This window comes from Oryzias melastigma, linkage group LG10, assembly GCF_002922805.2.
Source record: "Oryzias melastigma strain HK-1 linkage group LG10, ASM292280v2, whole genome shotgun sequence".
NCBI lineage: Eukaryota > Metazoa > Chordata > Actinopteri > Beloniformes > Adrianichthyidae > Oryzias > Oryzias melastigma.
The window spans coordinates 13,306,906-13,331,780 of NC_050521.1; the positions used below are offsets into that span (position 1 = coordinate 13,306,906).

Here is a 24,875-nt window from a genome sequence, read left to right on the forward strand (position 1 = left end):
CGTTTGAGCTCAAGCTGCTCAGACTCTCGATTATTCAGGCTTACAGATGATTTGTTTTCCTCTTAGCTGTCTGTCGCCCATGAAAACAAAACTTGTGCATCCTTTTTATAATTTTCCCACCTGTTTCAAAAATAAAAGGAAGCTGATTTCAGATGCTGGAAGCGTGTTCTCTGTGTGTCAGAGGGACATTTTTAGAGCAGATTCAGTCAAATCAAAAGTTGGTGTTCGCATAACAAACTGTCTCATTGATGGACAGTTATTTTTGTCCTTCTCTCCGCCCACTTTTCCTCCTAAATCTGTACCATATTCATGCAAGTCTGTTTCTTTTTTTTTTTCATCGTTGATGATGAAGCTGTGATCACAGATGACGCACATGCAAGGGAGGAACTTGTCACTGTGCACATGCTCCCTAACACACACATACAGCACAGGCATGTACACATTCTTCATGTGACAGAGTTTGCGGGGTGCATCGAGTCTTTTCTGGGCTTAACGTGTGTCAGGAAGAGCTGGTGTGGGGGATTACATTTTTTTTAACACCTTGCCTCAAAATATGACTGAAAAAGCCCCTTTTGAATTGCAAATGTACAAAATGAGCGACATTTTCAGTTAATTCAGCAGTGAATTCTACACATTTATGCCTTCAGAGAATAATAAAAAAAATAAATCGTTAGCATTCATCTTTTTCTGTCTCATCTGTGGTGAGATCTTGTTTGTTTTCTGTAGAGCAATGATCAAGCTTCTGACATACTGTCTCTTCCAAATCAGTCCTTATGGAGTCTCAAAGTGACGATTAGCTGTTTATGCTCCAACTTGTCATATCAAAATTAAGTTCTTCCTCATATTTGAGCAGTCCTGTGCAAGCTACTTCCAAACTGTAACACATATCAGATTACTAAATGTTAAATTAAAGTAATTGCTTACTTTGCAACATTTTTGCCTTATAATTTTAATGAAATCCTTTTTACATTTTACATTTACACGACAGACTACTAAGAATATTCTTGTTGTAGAACAGTTGGAGGAGCATCCTCAGCATTAGTCAGCCATAAAAATGAAAATATATGCTCTTTGCTTGGAAAAAAGTAAAAAAAACAGACACTTAATAGAGAATATGAGGTCTGTCTGTCCCAGAAAGACAAAACAACCAAAACCCAATAAAAACAGATTAAAGTACTACACAAAGTAATGCACAACACTGGACGGATGCATATTGGTTTTGTGAAAAAACGTGATGAGACACACTTATTGGGAAGACCAAAATAAAATGTTTGGAGGTCTTTGGGAGCAAATACTAAATTTGGCTCGGTAATAGAAGTTAAAATAGAAGTAAAATAGCTTAAATAGACTGATTACAAACAGAAAAAATCAATTCTACCATCTTTTATGTTAATTCTACATGATCTGGCTGCTTTATACAAAAACTCTCCGGGCAATTAGTCTGTTGTAACATACAAGTTAATGTAAATATCCCTCAGAATTCATATGGAATGTCTTACACTACTTTGATGTTTCTGAAACTATAAGGTTTCTGTTATACAAAAAAAAAGGTGGTGGGATTTTCTTTGTGGAAACTTTTCTTCAATTAAAATATAGTTTATTGTTTTTGTTTTACTCTTAATTTCACCCCAAAAAATAGTCATTTTGGCAATCTTTTCTTCTCCTTTAAACTCCCAAGTGCTTGGACAGAACATTTTAAATGTTTTTTTTAATCTGTATTTACAGAAGAACAACAGTTATACAGTTCAAAAGACATCTACCACTATAGAACAGAGTTACTCTACTTTAAGTCTGTCCTTGAATTGATTCAACGCAAAAAATGAAATGAACAAAATGAAATTAATATCTTGTCATTTAAGTCCAGTAGTCTGTGTAGAGATTTAAGATGCTTTAATACAAATATTCATAAAAGGAACAAGAACACAGTAAACAGAAAACATGAGTGTAGTAAATCCAAATTTTATTTTCCCAGATGTAGCGTAAACATGAACAGGAAAGGCTTTATTGTGGTACTCCTCACTGCCTGTAGGTGGCACTGTTTCCCATCAACAAGGCTGCCAGATCTCAACATAAATTCCCTAAACATTTAAAAATGTATGATAGTAACAATGCATATGATAAAAATAGTAAATTATGCTTAGGACATTGTTTACAGGATGCTTTTCCTAACCTTAAAAACAGACTTTTTGGCAAAAGAAAATCCCTTTTAAGACCAACGTTTTTCAAGTAGAAAAAAAGCTCCTACATAAATACAATTATTAGTGCAGGTTAATCTTTTTTAATAGTGAATATTTTGTTCAGCCTGTTAGTTTTTTTATTAGTTCTCCATGAGGCCAGCAGGTGGCAGAGTTCCACTTCAGTCAGTCAAGCATATTTCTGTATTTCTCTGTGTTCTAAAAAATGCTACTCCTCTATCTGAACCACAATCTAGACATCCCTTATCATTTCACAATATTCAACAGTTATTTGATTTCAAAAAGTATTCAAGCATAACTTCAACAGATGGTGCTGCAATCAAAAATCCATCTTCCACTTTTGGCACGTTTTTTCCCCCATAATGTCCTTCTAAGGGTCAGTGACTACTATGCACTATGCAAAAAAACAAACATGTAATGCATGACTTTCAGTCAAATAAAAAACGTGTAAAAAATATAAATGACACAGTTATAAAAAATACAACATTAAAAAGAAAAACGCCCAAAAGGCTTGTTATAGCACCACATGACTGACTGTAATACTTAGCTGCAGGCATAAAGAAAAACTCACAATCAGCTAAAATTCTTTTTGAAAAGTAAAAATGAAAAGTGAAACACTGAAAATGTAGGAAAACTAACAACAATAAAATGATCAAAGCTGCATCCTCCATGGCTGCAGGTATTTCAAACATGTTCCTTCCCGGTCCCTTTTCAATCCCTTACAAAAACAAATGGGTTTTGGATTGCAGTACCATGTTGTAACATTTAGGGGAATCTACAGGCAGTTTAAACCTGTTTATTCCGTTCATTTTCCAGCTAAACATGTTGAAGTGCATATACTGATGTGTTAAAAGGCTAATTGTGTCCATTTAAGAGGAGGTAGTGGTGTCTCTGCTCTTGGATCGCTGAGAGGCCAGACGTCGACAGTGCAGGTACACAGACAGGGGGTGGATGAAGGCCAACAGGCTGAGAAGTGTTAGACCAATGTTTACCTGCACACAGGTAAGAGGAAGAAATCGAGCAATCAAACGCATGTGTAGGAAGAGGACACCTCAAGAATCCGATTCTTACATATAAAGGATCTCCGTGCAGAGCTCCTTTCACCAGAGCAAAGCAAGGATACTGCAGAAGGGAGAAGACGGCGGACAGGGCCATGACCAAACCGTACAGCTTTCCAAAGTGACAAGAAGGAAATCTGCTCAGGAATAATAAAAAACAACATAGATGAGTGGCACTGTTACATAAATGAAACACATTTAAAAAAAATTAAAATGTTTGGAATACTTCCTTAGTTAACGTTTATGGAGAACTCGTTATAACAAAACTGCTGTTGATTAGTTTTTAAGAGTAATATAAGCTGTGTTTTGATAATTATGTCTTTAAATTCATTTTTTTTTTGTCTGCATCAGCAGTTCTCAATCGCTAGGACATTAGCACTAATTTGAGGGTGAATCCCGTCATTTCTTTGGTAATCTATTTCATTAGTTCTAAATCGCAAAAAAAAAAAAAAAAAAAAATTAATCAATTTAACTTATCTTGAAATTAAATATTTTTCAGAGGAAAATGAGAATCAAAAGAACCACCACTACAGGGCACGTGAATCTGGTTAAAAACTACTTTTGTTCTGCATGAACCTAGTAATACTTAAAAATCTTTAAAAATGCTTCAGAAATATTATAAGTTGCTAATTTTATTAATGATATTTTCTTTATTCTGCAGAGGAATTCAATATTTCATGTGAAACTGTCGTCTTTGCCTTTTAGACCAGAAATTTGACCCGTGTGTTTTAAGAATTCCAGAACCCAAAAGATAAAAATAGTAAAACAAAAGCTATTAAGGCTTCTTTTCATACATTTGAATGAGCCTGTAGTTATTCCTGAATATCAACAATCTTTTTTTTAAAGTTTTCTCAAAAGCTCTCTCTGTTGGGCATGTGCACAGCTGCCATGTGATTCTGTCAGCTGAACATACTGACTCAGTACAGCATTTTGCCTCCCACTTGGTTGCATGTTGGTTCTCATGCAGAGTGATAATGATCACTTGTGTAGTTTGGGGCGGCAGACAGAGTACCAAAATAAATGAAAAAGTTTCACAAACGGGTGCACTGGACTTTTCGAAGCGGGGCGCCGACCTCCTGTTATATAGCTGCTGAATCACACAACACAGGCAGATCACAAAAATAGCTAAGAACAGGTCACCCCCTCAACTAGCATGTTTCTGTTCTGACAGTTTGACCCCTGACAGCATTGGTAGTAATTATCACGACCAGACGACATCAAGAAAAGTGCTGAGATAAGTTGTTTTGACTGTTTGATCATCCCTTTGTGCACTCAATTTTTGTGATGTTTGGCAAATGTTGCTCTAAAAAGTTCAATGTATTTTTGCTCCTTATAGTCAACTTCTGTAATTACAGTAAATGATACGTTTTTAACAAGGTTTGAATTACAAAAATGTATTTTATTAATAACATAAACAACACTTTATTGTCTTCTCCAAAAAACAAAAAAGTTTCTTTAAGCAGTTTTGTATGGAGATATAATAGTATCACCATGATTTTTAGTTCTTGATTTGTTACTCATACAATACATTTTGTCCATAAGTACAAAAATTATGAAATAAAAATACAGTTTACACATGTACAACTTAAAATTACCACTGCTTAAAACTAACTACACGCACACATTTCTTTAAAATTTCCACTTGAATCGCTTGTTAAGCACACATAACCATATTTACGCACAAATCTGAGACTCTTTTCACGTCTCCAAGATTCATCTATAAGTGATGCGTTTAAATGCTGCTAGAATGATAGGTCATCAGAGTTTTCTTTTTGGCTGGTTTAAACTTAAATTGTGAATATTATCTGGCTAAACCTGACAGTTTCCTAATTTCTAAAACAGATATGGCATAAAAGGTATTGTATGAGATGTAGATCAGAAATTATGCATGCACAAATCAGACTGAATGTATTTTCTTTCCATAGATTTGCAGGGGCAAGGAAAAATCATGAAAATTCATTTTTTCACATTTTATTTAATTTCTTCTTGAAGAGAGATTTGCTTTTTCATTGAAGCTAAGAAAGTTAAATCTGGTTCAGATGTGTAATTCCTATTCCAATCATCTTTTGATCCATTTTCAAAGCGTTCCCAGAAGTCTTTTAAATATGATTCTGCCATTTTTTTCCCAAAATCCAAAAACCTGTGTTGTTTTCTATGACATAGTTTCTGCAGGGCGACAGGAGCTCATTCGAAATTCACCTCTGAGTTGTGGGTGGGACTGTTGGAGTGGAGCTATCCAGAACATGACCAAACATGACAAAAGGTGAGCAATGTTGGAGCAATCCAGCCGTAGAGTTCTGAGCTCAGACGAGGAAAACAAAAATGTACATGGATCTCTTTTTTTTATGTGAAGCACTTCAAGCTGTACAATGCTTTTTATAAATAAAGTTTGATTAGATTTGATCTATTTGTCTCCAAGTGGAAGCATCAGAATGGAGCAGAGCAGGAAGCTTGAGCCCTACAGATTGTAGCTTCTACGTCACTTCACAATTTGCATAAAGACATTTTCAGAAATTGAATTTTAATCTTAATTTTCTTTAAATTTGTCCTCCATCATGAGAAAAACGCCACAAAAACATGTAAAAAAACACCAAAAACCCAATTATCGTTTGAGTGGGTCTTTAAAGGTCAGAATGGATTTGATAAGTTCTCTTTTTAGTTACAATGTCTTCGCTGAGATGAACTTTTCTCACGTTTTAAAACAGGTAGACTTGCTGAGAGCGGGAATTAACCTTTTTTTTTTTATAAAATTTTAGTTTTGACACCTTTTTTTTCTGAAAGGATAATTTTTTTGTTACTGCTTGTGACTAGAGACATTCGTGAGAAACAAACCTTTGTGTGTTTGTTGTGCGGCTGTTTGTTTACTACTCACGCGACACTCAGGAAAGCTGCGTTGCCTCCGTAGAGGAAGGACCGATTGAGCACCTGCAGGACGAAGGTGAGATACTGCAGCGGCAGGGAAGGGCTGGAGGCGCACACGGAGAACAGCACGCACTGCAGCGCCGTCAGGAACAGAGAAAGCACAGAGGCTCGCAGATCTGCCTCCTGCTCCGTCTCTCCTGTGAAAACACAGAAATACGCAGCACACGCTTTAAAAAAAGACACGGCAATTAAAACACACAGGAAAGAGACAACTCTACAACAATATGTGACTTTTTTTGTCCTTTTAAAAGAATTTTAGTTTTAGTTTTATTAAATCAGCTAAAAATTTGTTCTTTTAATTACAGGAATATTAAAAGACGCACATTTAAAAATATACTGCATATGCATGTGAGGTTAGTCAAACCCCCCAGAGACAATACAATTTAGACATGGATGTTCAACACCACATTTTAGGGAAAAATAGAACAAAAACTTTATTTATCATCAGTTGACATAAGTAAAAAAAGAAGTAAGCACGTTATAAATTTATACGAAAAAAAAAAAGAATCAAAAAATAAAATATTTTTCTTTCTAATCTAGTGAGCAAAAATAGTACTATTTAAATAAGTAGTAAAATATGTTTTTGATTATATTAATTTTGTTAATTTTTGCTGCTGAAAATGAAAAGCATCCATCCATCCCTTTTCTTAACCTGCTTTATCACTTATGGGGGTCACGGGGGTACCAGAGCCTTACCCGGCTACTGCGGGGTACATCCTAGACAGTTCACCAGCCCATCATAAAGTCTTTCATTTTCTCTAAATTATTTTCTTTGTAAGATGTCTTAGATTATAGATTAAACAATTAAAAACTAGTACAAAATGAATAAAATGTTGAGCGAACCTGCAGCGCGAGGTCTGCTTTTGTGTCTGTCCATAATAAGACCATTCCAGGGGGCGCACAGCACGCCACACAGCTGGGTGACAGCGAAAGCATTGGTGTACTGGCTCACTGTGGGAACACAGCAAACATGGGACAGAATTAGATATACAACTAACATTAATACTATTAAATCACTCATTACTTGTTCTTTTTTTAAACATTAAAGCTTTTTTCCCAAATGAAAATCCATACTCTAAAAAGTGTTAAGATACTGGAGCTAACTTATGCATCAACAATTATGAATTCTTAAAGGCTTTAACGCTAGAGTGAAGCTTACCAAGTGAGGACTCTCCGGCGGTCAGCCTCTGCAGCATGGGGTTGAGGGTGCCGATGAACAGATAATGCCGGAGCTGCATCACTGACAACCACAGAAGGTGCCAGACAAAGAACCTGGACATCAAACACTCCCTGAAACTCCTCTCTGACAAAGGAGGAGGTCATACACAAACACAGGGGATGAGATCACGACAATAGGAAGAAAAATCTAGCAGATGGAATATGAGGTTTTAACCAGGTTGATGTGCAAACCTTGTTTCACTGGGGCATCCTTGGTGAGCGGTGTTTCTTCTGCTGTTTTATGGGGACTGTTTGTTGCTACTTCTGTCCCCGCTGTCTCAGATTTCCCACAATTCATCCTTTAAAATGAGATTATATGTAAACCACTATGTTTGTGTGCTTTGATTTTGTTATGATTATTATTAAAATGTAGGGGGATTTTCTTGGTTTTCCTCAAGCTAACTATTTTTGGATTTGTGGAGCATGTCAAATGTCAACTTTCTATCACATATTTTGATCTTAAAGCCTGATTTTCTTCTTCTCTTCAGAGTCTTGAACACTTGTAAACAGTAAACAGCTTCACTAAAAATAAGGTCTCAAACTGAACATAGTCAAAAAGTAAAAGTCCCAAAAAATGTAAAAAAATAAGACCAAACATTGTAAAAAAAAAAATAATAATAATATAACTTAAAATTTTGTACATTTTATTTTGTAAAAGTAATGACCAATGACTGGCAATTATTAGTGACATTCGAAATATGAGACACTATTTTTTAATAACTCTCCGTTTGGAGGGCTAAATGAAGGGGATGGGAGAGGGGAAGAATTCGGATTGGACCTAAACTTTCATGTGAGGAGCTCTGATGTTAATGTCTGACAGTTGTATCATTTTAACAAAAGCTTCAATCTGCTTGAAACACTGAGCGTCAACTCACCACCCACAGTTAACAGGAGCCTTTAATTCTGTCACACGGCAGATGAATTGCAGAAACGTGATGTTACATCACTTCCTGCCAAACCGTGTTTCTACACTAACTACAAAAAGAAAAAGAAAATGCTTTTAGGGTTTGTGGTTCCTAATGTGACACAAACATGGAAAACTTTGGTTTTATTAACATCACTCTTAATAAGCCTTAAAACCACCGAATGGCTCCCAAGAACTGGATAACTGTAACGTGGTTTTATTGTCTTCTCTACTGTTTTTCAAATCTATTTGTAAAAATGTTGTAAAAAACCTTGTATATTTATAGCTATCATTTTCACTTTGGAGGTGATGTGACTGTTATTCTTTTTTTTTAAACCAGTCTTGATGATCCGTTCTCACCCGTAGGTGTAGTGATCCGGTAGCGGGTAAGGAATGAATTTCCTGGGCAGCAGGAACACAGTTCTGAGGACGTGGACGATGCTGCAGGCAGACAGAAAGAGGAAGGATCCTCGGAGAGAGATGCCAACCTCATGCAACAACTACAGGGAAACATGAAATATTGTTAGCACTATGGTAGTTCTGAATAGACGTCGTCGGTTTGTATTTGCCACCTTGATGATGAGGAAGAGGGCTGAGGAGGAATCGAAGGCTCCATTGTAAAGAGTGATGATTGTGGAGCGACGTGAGCCGAACAAGTTTCCAACCTTCAGGGAGGAAAAATGAAAGAAGAATGCTTTAATAAGTGCATGAAAGGATGTTTCCTTGAGACTGGCTCTTGTGGAGAAACACTTGAGGATTAAGGTTCAAGGCAAAATCACTGTTTGTTCTGAAAATGACCTTAATTTAGGAAGTTTGTTAAGGACAGATGAGAATATCTGCTTAGTAGGAGAACATGAAATAATACTAATAAAAAAAACATAGAACAGATCAATTTTCTATTAAAATGCACCATCGCCAAGTTAGTTGGTTAGTGGTCCTGGATCATAGCTCCTCATCTTTTGCTAACGTAGCCCAGATGGTGACACACAGAGAAAAAGAAAACAAAAAGCACATAAAAACTTTTAACAGTTTCCATCTATTCAGGAAAAAAAAATCCTGATTCATTTTATTGCAGTCCAACCCTCATCAGCATCAGAGTTTTTTTTTAATCTTCTGTGAATAGAAACCAAATGAATCATTAGGCGTTGGCTGTATTTTACAAATACCAGTCTCTGAATAACTAAGGCATTCTCCATCCATTTAACAGAAACACTGCTCGGAGCCCAGAGGTTTCAGACTATAATGTCAGGGTCTGGTCTTTCGGGATTTACTTAAGCCATCAATTACTTTTTTTATAAAGTATATTTGCATTTCTTTAAAAAAATTGTATACATTTTTACCACAATAAGACATTTTTGACAGTCAGAAGAATGCTTTTTCACATCCCTACAAAAAAAAAGAAAAAAAGTCCACTGTGAATGATCCTTAAACAAAGCAAAGTAGCATTAAGATTTTTTTATTTATTTATACATCTAATGCCTACCAAGTTATTTATTTCAGTTTTATATTTTATATAGATATTTATCTTCTTAGCCGTTTGTCCCTTTCGGGGTCACTGGGCTGCCGGAGCTTAACCCGGCTACTGATGGTCAAAGGCAGGATACACCCAGGACAGGTCGCCAGTCTGTCACAGGGCCTCAATCACACACTCACTCCTTGGGGCAATTTTTGGGGCATGTTTTTGGACGGTGGGAAGAAGTGTGGAGAAAACCCACACAACATGCGAACACCACATAGAAATGTCACCAGTAGGTTGTTCTGTTTCAAGTCCCCAGCCGGGACTTGAACCTGGACCTTCTTGCTGTGAGGCAAAAGTGCTAACCACTCCACCACCGTGCAGCCATTTATAGACATTATATAGTTACATATTCAAAAAAAGAAAAAAAAATGTAGGGACCACGACTAAACTAACACTATAGAGAACTTCTATGAAAACGTGGTTTTATTAATTCTGAAAGTATAAATGTGAAAAAGAATGAAATGTAGCATCAAAGATATGAAAAAAAAAAATAAAAAAACAAACAAAACACAATCTGACCATGCATGACTGGAACTTTGGACTGAAAGATGTTGAGAGGACTAATTAGATAAACGAATAACAGCGGTGGATCATTTCAAACTCCACTCTGGTGTCAATGTGAGAGAACAGGAACACAAAACAATTGGCTGAAACAGAAGACAAACCCTCAACCTAACATTACCAGTACAGTCAAGATGGTGGGCAATACTGGAAGTGTCCAGTTGTACAACTTTGAGCCAGATGCCGGCTCAGACAAGGAAAATGAAAACATTAATCTATTTACGAGTGGATGCATCAGAATGGAGCATAGCATTTGTCCCGTCGCCATGGTTTCTACCTCACAGCTACAAGCTTATTCCAATTTTTCTTCTGCTCCTGATTCACAACAATTTGAAATACTAAGAAATGGAACATTGAGCTCAATTTTTCTTAATATGTGTCCCCCATCATAGGAAAAATGCCACAAGGACTTGTCAAAAACACCAAAAACAACATTTTCATTGCAGGGCGTCTTAAAAACCCATCTGACTTCATAAGGAACAGATAGAGAGAGTGTTGTTTTCACCCTCTTCAATATAACTGATGATTTCAACATCAGCAGGAGTGTTGAAATTCACCTCCGTAAAAACGTTTGCAGAATTTAGCAACAGCTGGAATAGAAACTCAGAGGAATTTCATTGAAAACACCAGCTGTAGCTTTTGCTTTCAAAAATGTTTGCATTCAAGAAGATTAAAATTTAAAAATTGTTTTAAAGCAAAAAAAATCCAGATATGCCAGATAGTGTTTTTATTTAATGACTAGTGACAGATCCTGATTAGTTTGATAGGAGGGTTTTGATGTTTGTCCGTTATTTTTTATGAAATTGACTTCAGTTTCTTTAGTTGTTTCACATCTGTTTAGTACATTTATGTGAAGAACATATTTTCTCCTAAGCATGACTAAATGTGATTGTGATGAGATCTACAGAAACTTTATCAAACTGAAAGCATCCCTCATCTTCATAAGTCATCGGTGAAAAAACAAAAAAATAAAACCATGGTTCTGTACCTGCATGTTTGTCATCAGAATCAAAATTCCTCCAACAGCCAGGAGGGAAAGAGCTGGGAAGAGCAGGTAATCCAGAGCTGACAGGATGATGAAAAGATTAAATTAACCATATCAAACTCATGAACTGTCATTTATTATTTAAAAAAAAAACAGTGTTTCACCTGCAGTAGAGAAGGACACCATCAAGGTACCCATTGTGTAAAGAAATCTGTAGAAAAACAGCAGAAAGACAAACTTTCAGAACTGCAGGCAGAAACATGCAAGACGAGAACGCCAGAATCAACTATAATCCCTCAGCCGACTTTAATTTCCTCCTGTTTTTACTAGGATGAACACACTTTATCCTAAAACAAAAAGACCCCTATGTTTTCAGTCTTTGCATACTTTGGTTAGTTATTTTCCCACCTCCTTACTCTTTTCATTCAAACACAGAAAGCAGTTTTAGTGGCTACAAAATAACAAATTAATTTAATTACAAATATCAACTTTAGGAAGATGGAAGTTACAACATTTTTCACCGCCATGTTTTAACTCAGTTTAAGCAAACTTGAAAGTGTGAATTTGTTGAATTTTACTCCTTGGATCTCATGTAAATCATTTTTTTTAATAGATTATTATCATGCTCTGTTCTGTTGCTGCTCAGACACCAAAACTACTTCAAAGGCCACCTTTTGTTGTGTGCTTCTTCCTTTCCTGCTCCTTGCTGTGCAACCTCTTCCTCTTTCTTTGAGAGGCACAAACTGTATATTTGTTCACATGCACAACAATAATACAAATGAATAGCAACTGCAACAATGAAACTTTTTTTTGGCTCCACCCTGGGAGGAAAATCATCTGGAAATAAAACCTGCAATTTTTTAAATCCAAAACTAGCAGAAACACTGATACATTTTAGAAAAACTTCTGCATTAATGATTTATTTTTAACATAAAGCCTAAGCTTTTTACTTTTTTGGTAAGTTTCAACCCTAACTCCACATTCAATCAGAACTCAAACTCTACACAAATGAATGTATCTGCCAAACATTTATAAAACAAGGAAGAACATCTCTGGTTTTAATCTTAGCCATTTCGGTGCAACCTTCCTCGCTGGTCTGGTGTAGTCAGGAAAAGATTACATATTTTATAAGAAGAATTTTGTCATATTTCCAATCGGTGTCCTATGAATTCCTTGCCGAGATGGTTTTGCTTTTCTAAATCATTCTGAACCACAATATTTTCCAGGCCCAATAGTCCAACCAAAACCATTCTTGAAGAAACTGTCCAGCAGAAGAAGCAAATAACTAACCGACATTCCTGATATCAATTTTATTTTTGTTTCCCAGCAGCACTTAATCACACAAGACATAAAAAATAAGACTGGATTTAAGATTTACAGTAGTCTAACTTGTTTGTGCATGCTTTCTACTTATCTTTATTTCTTTAGAAAAAAAAGTAGTGACTTTGGATCTACATTTATTTTTGCCACATTGAGCAAAACATGGCATTTTCACAGATTTTTTAAGTTTTCCATACTTGCACAAAACTCTTAGTCCACATATTTTTTCAAACTTAATGAATAACTCGGCACAAAATCCTTCGAAGCAATAGCTTCTTACTCTTATTATGATAATTAATCCAATATTTGACTTGTTTGTGCTGGTTTTAATATTTTTTGTTTGTCTTCTGTCTGCAAAGCACTTTGAACTGATGACAAATACAGTTTTTGAGCCAATATATTGGAAACACAGATGTTTTCAGCTGGTGCACATCAGCTTTCAGTTATATAAACATTTTTAGACCCTAACTGGACCACTCCACATTTTTCACAGCTTGCAAGAGCATAAAAAAGAAGCTACAATCAATAAACACTATTAAAAGCAACAGTTTTCATTTATTTTTTGTCTCTGATCTCTTTATGAACAGATAAGAGACAAACTGTGCAAATAAGTAGAGCAGCCCTAAGTTTTCTGGTTCATAGTTTCTAGATTTTTAAAGTCTAATTTTTAAGTCCCACTCTGTTCATCCTGCGATCTTTTGTAAAGGTATTCCCAGTGGCCTTTTAATTAATATTTTGCCGCTCTTATTCTAAATAAAAAATAATAAAAAAATAAAAATGTTTTTTTCTAGGACATAGTTTCTGCAGAGCGACATTAGCTTATTAGAAACTTGCCTCTGAGTTGTGCCTTTGGCTCCATTGCTGAGAGCTCAGAGCAGGAAATAAACAAATTTGCTCTTTTTCAAGCTGCATTTTTTTGTCTGCTACTGATTCACAATGATTTGAACAAAAAAATAATTAGAAATGCAGTTTTAAGGCTTTTGTTTTTTACTACATGTCCTCCATCATCCGAAAAATGGCACAAGAACATGTTAAAAACATAATTTTTCTTTTAATAAGTTCTTTCAACAATTTGGCTCCTATTATAAAATCTCTATGGTCAAGGGATTTGGATTTTAGACAGAAGAATGAGATGATGAATTCACTTTTTTTTCTCCTATTTTTGTCAATTACAAAATTTATTTAGAAGGAGAGAAAAGTGTATCTAAGACCTTGTAGCTGTGAGTTAATGAAAGAAAATCAAGTAAACGAGTGGTGGGAATGTGCGGCCAAATATTACCTTTCCACACAAAGAACAAAACATTCCTAAAAGAAATCTCAACAGTAACAACATGTATTTTACAATAATCACTGCAGCCCACTGGGGTGATGAGTAAACCAGACTTCTAATTTTATGTTTTTTATATACTCATGACTCAAAAAAGTTACCTAAAACTACAAAAGTTTAGTATGGTTTTGACTGTAACCTAGTTTGCAATAGTCAAAAATCCTTTCATGCTCACATTCCAAAGAGCCGCGCCACTGTTGTACCGAAGCGATCAAAGAGAAACCCATTGGGAAGGGTGAGGAAATTGTTCAGGAAAGAGGCGATGGTGAAAACAAGTGAGAACTGCTCATCTTGAGCGCTGCAATCTGCAGAAAGACAAGCAAATAATAAAAAAAAAAAGAGTCAAAGTGGAGAAAATTTGTGTGAGAAAAGGTCAAGAATGCTCGGGGAACAAATACACGATTAAGCCTTGTCTAAATACAGGATTTGAAAAGGTAACACACCTAAAGATTGGGTTCCATTGACTGTTGTGGTGTTGACACACATGGAGATGAAGTAGCCCTCCTCCTTCAGAACGAAAACCAGAGACGCCCATCCAAACACGGCTCCAGCAAAACACAGACACTCCACCAGGCCTGTGATGAAGGTGAGGCCCCTCTGGACCGAGAGCTTGCTCTCCGGCTCCGGCATGGTCGCTCACACAGAAGCACTCGCAAGAAGAAAATACTTCACATGCGTGGGTTTACACGTGGACTCAGTCAGCCCTGCTGAGAATAATGGAAGAAAGAAAAACACATAAATTACCTGGTTTTAAAAAAATAAATGAATAAGAAAACAATTTGATGCACGAGAGAGAACATTAGGCTGCGTGACGTGAATCAGGAGGACTCCAAACACAGTGGAAAAAGGTAGACAGTACACAAATACCTATTTAAAGACTTTAGAAGAGAATGAAAACTCATTTTTGAAGAAAATCTGAATAATTCTGTAAAAAGAGCTTAATTAACCTGTGATCCTTCAAGCTTCTTACTTTTATCTAAGTTTACAGCTTAGCAGTCAAGAGTCTCTTAAAACTATTTTCTGTTAAAGTGAACTCCCGGGTCTGACATCTCTGTGTATATAGGCCAACTATTCCCTCCCCTTCCTCACCAAGCAGTCTCCTCCCACCATTTTTTTCTCTATTTTGACCACTCTGGAGTGGAGGCAGCCCTGGCTCTCGGGTTGCTTAAGAATACATAAAGACAAACACCCCCACATTCCCAGAAGTCCACACTTAAAGCAACAGAAGCTCTGAGACAAGATCCACATCTGAGAGCAACAGGGCTGGATAGACTGGTCTGACTGAAGGAGGCGTGAAGAAAACAATTTAGATTTTGTTTTTTTTTGCATTGCACCAGAACAGTGAACTGTAGCATGTGGGTAAAACACAAAAACAATTGTGGACAGTAAAAGGATGCAGCTGCATCTCATGATTCCTCATGATCCTGAAGGCCTCTCTACTGGCAAGACCCCTACATCCGGACAGACACACACACAAAAAAACTAAATAAGAGAGATGTATGCATTGTATTAAGATGAGTGCGCTTATGCACAAAACATTAATTATTCTTCATTAACAAAAAAAAATCCTGTTTGGGCACCTTATCCAAACCCATTTGAGTTCAAATTCATTCCAATGTACTCAATTAATGCAAGAGGTGCTTTACTAAAAGCAAACACAAGCCTTTTCTATTCATTTCAAATGACATTAGAGCCATTTAATGTGAGGAAATGATCATATTAGGTGCAAATAATACAACGAAACAATCAAGTAACAAAAATCTTATTAAAAAGCTTAATAAGTCCAGAGCAAGACAAAAATTAAATGGCTCTGCATATGAATAATAGCAAAGACCTTATTATAAAAAAAACATATTGGCATTATAGAAATCCAATTTTGCAGTGGCAGACTCAGAAATCTGAATCAAACCTTATTAAATTATTATTATTTTTTTTCTGAGGACACAAACTCACATAAAAGCAAGAGAAGAATCAATCTTGAATTCCCAGAAAAGCGTAAATAAAGACTGATCCTCCGTCAGTGATGATCTACATGTCCCACACTTAAATCAGTTATCACCAGTAATGACTGATGAGATTTGAAGCTTTTAAAAACAGTGTTCCACATAATTATAGGAGCTTTTTTTCTTAGATTAACTTTTTAAAAGAGATGCAAATGCTGTCTGGTTTAAAGCACAGATATAAAGTTGAATTTTTACCGTGTTATATTGGGAGAGACAAAAATGCGTCAAAATCTTTTCAAATTCAGACACATGTTTTTTTCATTCAAGTACCTCAGCAAATATTAGATGTCTTAGCATTTTGGGCTATTGTGAAAATTTAAAATAGTTTTTTTTTTTTTTGGAGAGCATGTAACATGTATTAGTACTAGTGAAAGCAAGTTTTAGAAGTTTTTTATCAGCCCGTGAGACTATAGTAGTATTTATAGAAAATAAATACAGTTTGTTTTCATTTTTGATCAATTTTTTGTTGCCTCTGCAAAACATTTCAATTGAACTGCACTGAGATGAACCGATAGACAAAAAGAGTGCAAGAACATGAAGAACATCCGCTGTAAACCTGAACTATTCTCAGACGAACTAAAAATGCTAACCGGATATTTAAAAAGCAGGCAAGGAGTTTAAAACTTTAGAGGGAATTTATAAAAGTAGAAAGTATGCTGTTCTTTTTTTAAAGCTTGTTATGTCAAATTTAGAGAGACCTGTATGTAAATGATTGTAACTTGTAGCTTTGTCAGCAAGAAGTGTATCGTACAAAAGTGAGGAAAAACTACATCACAACCTAAGTCAAAGAAGCTGAACAAAAACATAAAAGTTGTCTCTACTTACTCCACTATATGAGGTGCTTGCCATTTTGTCGAGGTCAATCTACCATTCTAAAATCCAGTCCCCTGGAAATCTCTCTGCAAAAAACCAGTGTTTATCGATGCTTACTGAAGTGGCGAATATGGACCAGAGTGCATTGCTTTTTCATGAGAAAAATATATATTTTAATTCATTTTTCCTAAATTATCTAAGTTTTTATCAGTGGATTCCTAAATAGTCTACACAAAATGTTAATTTTTATTAGGTTTTTCTTCAAATGGGTGATGTCATATTTACCTTAAAAAAGGAGAGAAAATTTGTATCCAAAATACATTATAATCACCTGCAACACTAATTAGTGTTTTAGAGGTTAGCCACAGACAGCTTGCTCTGTGCTGGAGACACCAACAAAGCATCTACTGTAAACCGTAGCAAACAACTTTGCACCAATGCAAAAAAAAAAATACTTTATTTTCACTTTATATTCTTTTTACAATATAATATAACACTGATGCTTCATATGACTTTTTTTATCCTTAGAAGATAATGACATAAATAACTAAATTTTCTTCTAGGGATCAATAAATACAAACACATGAGAGATTATATCACCTTTGGCTTATAATAGGTAATTGCTATACCAAACAGGCTTTCAAAATAAATGAACAAATGCGCTTCACCAATAGATTCAGATGATTTGCATAGTATTTTTTTTTAGCTTTTTCACATAAGTAAAGTCCTCTTGTGTTAGTTTGATTGCACAGGTTAAACAAGAGGAGGGGGATGAATAGAAAAACAATGTAACCTGCTGGATGATCTCATACAAAAACCATATGACTTTCCAACATATTGGCACCCTCCAAGATCATATGACTTACAAACATGACTTTTTAAAGAATAGTTTTTGACTCACTTCCTAAAACCAAAAGCTGACCCCGGCATCACACGCCTGCGTGCCAGTGGAGTCCTCCAAAATGTGGAGACATTATTACACAAGGACTCTTATCTGCAGCAACCAGGGGTTGCTTAACTGATTATTTAAAAAAATATAGTTTTTGTGTTAGTAAACGAGGAAAACCACAATCCAATAATATCTATATTTAGATATCAACTTGTTTAGATCCAACATGAAAAAACTCAATTACGTCTTTGGTACCATGAATAAATGGGAGAAGTCACAACAGATATTTATTTTTTCTTTGATAATTAATTTTCTATAAGAAATTCTCAACTGTGGAAAAAAAGCATAGAAACTTTAAACAGATTACTCCTGAACGTCCGTTGACTGTCATATAAAGATAAGCCTCCTTGCCTCCTCACTGCACCACGTTTGACCCATGAGATAATTTTCTAACCTTTTATCTTTCAGTTCTTCTTCAAATTCAAACCGTGGGCTTTCGGTGTGTTTTCTTTAGAGTGTTGGATAGCACAATAGCAATCACACTGTAGTGATTCCCACCAAAATTCCCTTGCAAGTCATTGAAACTCACTTTCATGAGAGCAATGGTTTTCCTTGCTTGGTTTAAACAAGAGTTTAGGTTAGCTTTACCACTATCTGATGAAATAAACTGCTTTGTTTTGTATTTTTTCATATAGAAGCATCCTTTAGTCCCACTTTTTTAAAGTATGGTGTTTAACCAGAAACCAGCAGTTCTGATAAAAAAAACACTATTTATATTTCAGCTTTTATTATTAATTAATTATTTCGTTTTGATTTTGTTCTAAATTTCCCAAACGACTTGTTTTTACGTAACAGACGGAGTTTAAAATTATGACTGAAGCTCGGATGTCTGATTGATGTCATGCTAGGTTCACACTGGACTCCGCAGTGGCGTACCGTCAGGCCCTGCAAAGCCTTCAGTGATGACCTCAAATTATCTGAAAATAAGTATTTACATCACAGAAAAATGATTTATTTATGTACATTTGTCTAATATATATTTTAGATCATTCCAACTGTTCTGTTAGCTTCTCTCACAACCCTACAGCCCGGCTGCACTGCATTTCACATGAAAGTTTCTAACCAATCAGGTTTTAGCTCTCCCTTGTTGCTAGGTTCATAAAAATCTGCCTCATCGTCAGTGCTTCAGTCCTCAGTTCCAGTGTTTGTGGGGCTTTCCATAAAAAACACTGCTGATTAAACAATAGCCATACATGAATTAAATGCATTCAACCATTTAGAATTTGAGTTAGAGTCTTTGGAGCCTCAAGAGGGCGGCTGATGACGTATTCGCCTTTGATTGGATGGTCAAAGCTCCGTTCCCAAAAGCTAACTTCTTCAGTACTTTGTTTCCGGCTGTAGGCAGTAGCTGCACCTGATTTTTGTTTGAATTACTCGCTGTTTTGCAATTAACAACAGAAGAAGGTAGAGAAGTTGCATAAGCCATTCTAAAGATGGACTTTTCCAGAAAAACTGGAAATGGTCAAAAAAGGCGGGCCAACCTCAAAGCTAGCGAGCCCTTTTCAGAATGGAAAAGGATTTGTCCACCACTTTCAAGCTTCCAGCATTCTGTCTGGCCAAGTAACGGAGTTTTGTGACAATGTTGAGCGACACAGGAGCCGGAATGAGAATTTCTACATGCCACTGAACGCATCACTTCTCCCGTTGATCTCCTCAACTTCCATCATGGATGCAGTTCCTCTTTAAATTAGTTAGATTGGCTGTAAATAAAAATATCTTAAATAAAATGCTTGTTTTCAAGTTTAATGAGTTCTCAATTGAGCTTTTTTATGCAGCTGTATCGCAGTGGGAGGAGACTTGCACGAGCAGAGTTTGTTTTCACAATATGTGCAATTTTAATGAATTCAATCTATTTAAATTATCCATGATGGAACTGCTCCATAGAATAATATTCATATATAACAGGATGGTGTTAGAAACATAAAACGAGGATGGTTCTGGTGGAGGAAGACTGAAGGTCCAGCTCTGAAATGGACTGGCCGCCACTGGGCCTATGCAACACGATCCAGCGACCACTTCCTGTGAAAGTCCATGAAAACGCACATTTTAAGTCTGTTTACGGACTCTACGTAAATAATCAAAAATGCATGTCCTTTGGGTTAAAAGTTAAACCGGTTGAACTTTGAACTGTCAGGGACGTATGGATAGCGTCCTTTTTAACTCACTGAAGTCCCAACTGTTTGAAAATTGATCATGGAGGAATAAATCAGTAATTGCAGTTTGTGCCCGACCAGAATTATATGACACCAAATGTTTCTTATAGCTGATTAATTTTGCTAAAAAAAAAAATTTACATTTTGCACCAAGCCTGCAGATACACGCAACAGACCATTGTGAACACCAATGACACGTGCAGTGTAAACATAGCATAAGACACCTTTCCGTAACGAGAGAAAGGTTTAGGAGGTCAAGAATGTGTTGTTATTGCAGGTTTTCCACGATTTAATAGAACACATGTTTTTCTGTGGTTATTGGGACATTCGGGGCTTCAGTTCAGGTCATGTAAATCCATATCGTGTCCTCTGATGTGATGGAAACACATGCTCTTCTGTTTCCTTAACAAGGACAGACTAGCGTGCCAAAGGCAAACTGCCACTATCAGCAACTTGCTGAAGAACAAGTGACCACTTACATCATCTTTTTTGTGTGTGTGTATATGTGTTTCATACAAAATGAAGCCAAAATAGAAACATAGCTTACTTTCCATCATACTGACCACTTCCACTTTCTAAAAATCGCTGATGACAGACAAAAGTGCAAGGGAGAATTACTAGCAATAGCTCATGTGACCATTTCTGTGACTTCTTTTAATTACCAGGTAAGTATTTTTATATAAAATGTTGAACAAATCAAGCAAGTTTAATCAGCTCAAAATCAGCATGGTTGATTCATTTTGCTCATATGAAGAAAATGGATAGAGAAAAGTTTAATGCTAAATTTATCCATTCTTTTGAATTTCTTTGACGTTACTTTCTTCATTACACATGATCCAGAGATGCATGTACATTTAGATGAGGGGAGTACACTCGGAATAGATTTGAGTTTTATTACATTACACTTCAAGTACATATGATGGCCATATTCACAAGTATCACAGATAGTATGATCAGTGCTAATATCTGTGAATACTCTGAGTCTACTTTTAGACTGGGCTAAACTGTAACAAGATTCCTTTTTTTTAAATTATCTTTGAATTCAAGGTGGACAAAACTATAAGTTGTCACAAGCAAAGTGAGAATTACAGAATTATTTAGGAGAATCAGCCCTCAACTTTAGTCACGTTGATCTTCAAAGATAAACCTATGGGCCTGTTTACTTAGAAAACACAAGAAACAGAACAAAGAGCAAGTGACCTTTGTGCCCCAACAAGAGAAGACCAAAAACACATCCTAGTACAAGCATTTGTGCTCGTATCAGGCAGTCAAAAATGAAAAACATGACAATTTTGAATTCCTAAGATTTCAAAGACAAAATTTAGGGGTTTGATTGTTGAATAGTTTTGATTTAATAAGCTTTTAAAGCTGGTACCGCCTCAAAATCCTGGTGGAATGAGCAATACATCTGTGGCAATAAATCTGCTAGTACACAGTTTCTAAATCTTCTCCACTCCAGCAAAAAAATAGATATGTTCATATAATACACTAACTTTGTCTGTAATACATAACTGTATTTATCTACTTGCACTTTTCTTGACACATGGTGCTCCAGTCCCATGCTTTAAAATGTGATCAAGCGTTGTATGTTCCCATAGTAATCTGATGGAAATACCAAGCATACATTACAGCATATTTTTGAGTACATGTTTGAGAACAAATTGGGAGGATTGTTATAAAAAGATTCAGAAATGTAAAGCTACATACATTGCAAGAAAGTAGAAAGACAATAGCAGTAAATGGAGGGATTTTTTTTTTGCTAAGTGACATTCAAATTGAGAGTTAAAACATTAATTTTGCCTAAAAGTATTTTATCTGCAATTATGGAATTGTTTGACATGATTTTTTACAGCCAGTGTGCTCCACAAATGTTTCTGTTTTCACTCTATAATTTCAAATTTTGGCAACAAAATACAAAAAAAATGATAAGAATAAAACATCTGAATGATTAAAGTTGAAAGCATGAAAAAATTGAATATTTTTTTGCACATAATATTCAATAAATATTGAAAGGCAGTTGCAAATTTACAGTTTTTTTTATCATAAACACTTAAATAATTCATTAAAAAGTTGTTACCACAAACTTGCAATCAAAAATGTGATTAAAAGTTAAACCTTTACTTTGGATTTTAAAAAAAGAGAATGTGTCAACTGCACAAACTCTGTCAAGAAGAACAGAACGGAACAGAACGAAATAGAACTTTATCAACCCCATGAATAGGAAATTATCTTGCTATAAAACAACAGATAAATAATGAATAGCACTTAAAAAAACAGCATGGACTAAATGTCTTGAATTAACATTGTTTTGGAAGTTAACATTATAATTTTCTGGTTGTAACATGCAAATATGAATGTTTAAAAAGGCATATCACCCTAAGCCTTTTATATGTCACTCAAAAATGTATTGGACCTCGCTCCAACCACTAAACCTTTATTAACGACTAAAGAAAAGGATAATGGTTCAACAAATTCCTAAAGTTTTTAGAGAAGCTTTCGATGCAGACCAAGAAGAAGCTCTATGACTAGGAAAAAAGTAATTTCCCGTCCACTGACAAACATGCAGAGAGAATCAATAGTTTTCTGCTTGCTGGGAACAAATGGGAAAGCCGGCATGGCTTCATTGATTTGAATTCTGTGTGAATTTTTATCTTTTTGGCTGTAGAGTCAAGGACTTGTCTCAGATAAGACTTCTCTGTATTTTCCATTCAAGACACTTTGCCAACTGTATATTGTTTTTACTGGGTTTTATGCTTTTTTTAATCAATAGAAAGTATAACTTGACATAAAAAAGTTGAAAATCTCTGATGTAGAGATGTAAAAATATAGTTTCTTAAGAGATAGAGAGGGTGGGCATGCCGAGCAGACTCAAGTCCTGACATGTGGAAGGACACTGTACACACACACTGTTTTTCTCTGCACTTTTAACCAGATTTTTTTCTTTAAAAAGGTCAATATTGATCTTTACCACAACTGTTTAGCTTTTTTTAAGCAATACATGAAAATTAAAGGTTTAAATTAATTAATTCATGAAGAAAATTTGCATTTTTGTGCCATACTAAATTAAAATATGTTCAGCATTCTGGATTGCTCAGTTTATATTTTTCATTTTTCCTCTGCTTTAATAGAAATATGAAAGACATGACAAATCAGGGAAACGTTGGAGATTTATTCTGTTTAACTGAGAAAGCTATTAACTTTTGACACATCTGTCAGAGTCAGATTGGGACGTATATTCCTTTGAGCACAGGAGAAAAACAGCAGCAGGACAATTGTAGTGCAAAATAAATTAAGGAAGTAAATGTGATCCTAAGGCAAAGAACTCATTATGGGTCGGTTTTGAGTCTGGTTATTTGTTGTCCAGCTTGCGCCAAACGGCTCCGGACACCACTGAACCTCCACATACGGTTCCGATGTGTTCTGAAGCGGGTCAAATCCCGAATGCAGATGAGAACACTCACCCGCTTTTTATTTTATCCTTCTACTAACCATGGAATCCGGGTTTGGTTCGCTCCACGGCGGTTCTTCGTGGAGGAAGACGCACCGAAGAGCTGTCACAGCCTCAGCCCCATCTGAAAACACACCAACCTCCCTCTTCTGCTGCTGCTGCGCCTCCCATTATATCCACTTAAAGCCCCAAAGCACCATGCAACTCAAAAACGACGGAGTGAACATTTGCCCAAGCCTGATTATTTGTTTTCCTAATGCAAATAATTCGACGCTTCCTGAATTATATTCGAATTGTCTACATGAAAAAGACAGTTGTTACTGAAGAATTTGATGAGTTTTATTTTCTTTTTAAAAAGTAATGGCCTGATTTAGAATGCGTTATTGTGTATATATATATATATATATATATATATATATAAAAAAAGACAAAAATATATTTTAGGTTATTTTAATAATCTTTATTTCCAGTTTGCTTTAAATCCTTAAAAAACTAAACTGTATACTTGTGCATTTTAAGTTTGAACTAATATTCTAACATGTTAGTGGGCCTTCATGATTTTTAGAGAATCATTGTTCCAGCAGAATTGTTTCCTGTGTGTCATCGCCTCCATGTGGCCACAATAGAAATTGAATCCAAGTTACTACAAAAATTAGGTCGAATTTTATTTGCAAGTGTAACAAAAGTGACACATTGCACCAGTTAGAGAACATTAAAATAGAAATTTGGAATAAGTTAGAAGGACAAACATTTTAATTGGAAGCAACCATGGGATTTTGAGTCAAAATTAGTTACACTAATACACACATGCCAAATGTGGCCTGCGTTGAAATTCTCAGCAAGCATCCATCGTCAAACCAAATCAATTTAAAAACTGAACGATTTTAATAATAATGGATTGGATTTATCTGCGCTTTTCCAGACGCTCAAAGCGCTTACATCGTGTATCCATTATTCATTCACACCTCATTCATGCTTGGTGATGGTAAGCTACTACTAAAGAACCAGGTGTAAAAAGCAATATGAATGGGCAGGGCCTGTTTACACTCAACAGCTTCAGACATACCTGTTGGCTAAAATAGTCCTCACATACAAGCTAGTCAAAATGTACACAATACAACTGCAGTTTACACACCTCAGGGATCCCTCTCCCTGTATGGAGAGGTTGCCAGGCCCAGAAGAGAAGGCCACTGACCATCCGCCATGGGGACAGATACAGTCTAGATCCCACCCTCCGTGTGAGTTATGGTGTATACACTAAAGGATGCAGTTTATGGGTAGGGCATTGACTGGACATTTGATTGCACAGTGATGTCCAATCACCGCCTCAATTGCCCTACATGTCTATGGTGTGGTAAAAAAATTGGCAAGTAGAGCACTGAGAAGAGACCTCCTGCTTGCTGGCAGTGATGTCCAAGCACCCCCCCTGAACCAAGGGGCAAATCCATGCAGCAGCCACAGGAGGGGGCTAGTACACCCCCCACAGTGGCAATGCAAGAC

The 24,875-nt window shown here is 35.9% G+C and overlaps 1 protein-coding gene across 9 annotated transcripts; it reads right to left on the reverse strand.

Moving 5' to 3' along the window:
- Window positions 1-1,873: 1,873 nt before the first annotated feature.
- On the reverse strand, window positions 1,874-23,736 carry slc43a3b (solute carrier family 43 member 3b). 9 transcript variants are annotated; one of them, XM_024283969.2, is made up of 13 exons: window positions 23,417-23,736; window positions 14,453-14,713; window positions 14,185-14,314; window positions 11,527-11,573; window positions 11,366-11,442; window positions 8,870-8,962; window positions 8,658-8,797; window positions 7,586-7,692; window positions 7,335-7,478; window positions 7,019-7,126; window positions 6,126-6,312; window positions 3,267-3,390; window positions 1,874-3,187 (listed from the first exon to the last, which is right to left on the reverse strand). In XM_024283969.2, the coding sequence occupies exons 2-13, from the start codon at window positions 14,637-14,639 to the stop codon at window positions 3,065-3,067; spliced, it is 1,467 nt and encodes a 488-aa protein (XP_024139737.1). In that variant the 5' UTR covers window positions 14,640-14,713; window positions 23,417-23,736; the 3' UTR covers window positions 1,874-3,064. The 9 variants fall into 9 exon arrangements, with proteins under 9 accessions (XP_024139737.1, XP_024139733.1, XP_024139735.1 ...); XM_024283965.2 differs by having other exon boundaries at window positions 14,453-14,716; XM_024283967.2 differs by having other exon boundaries at window positions 23,389-23,544.
- Between the last annotated feature and the right edge of the window lie 1,139 nt (window positions 23,737-24,875).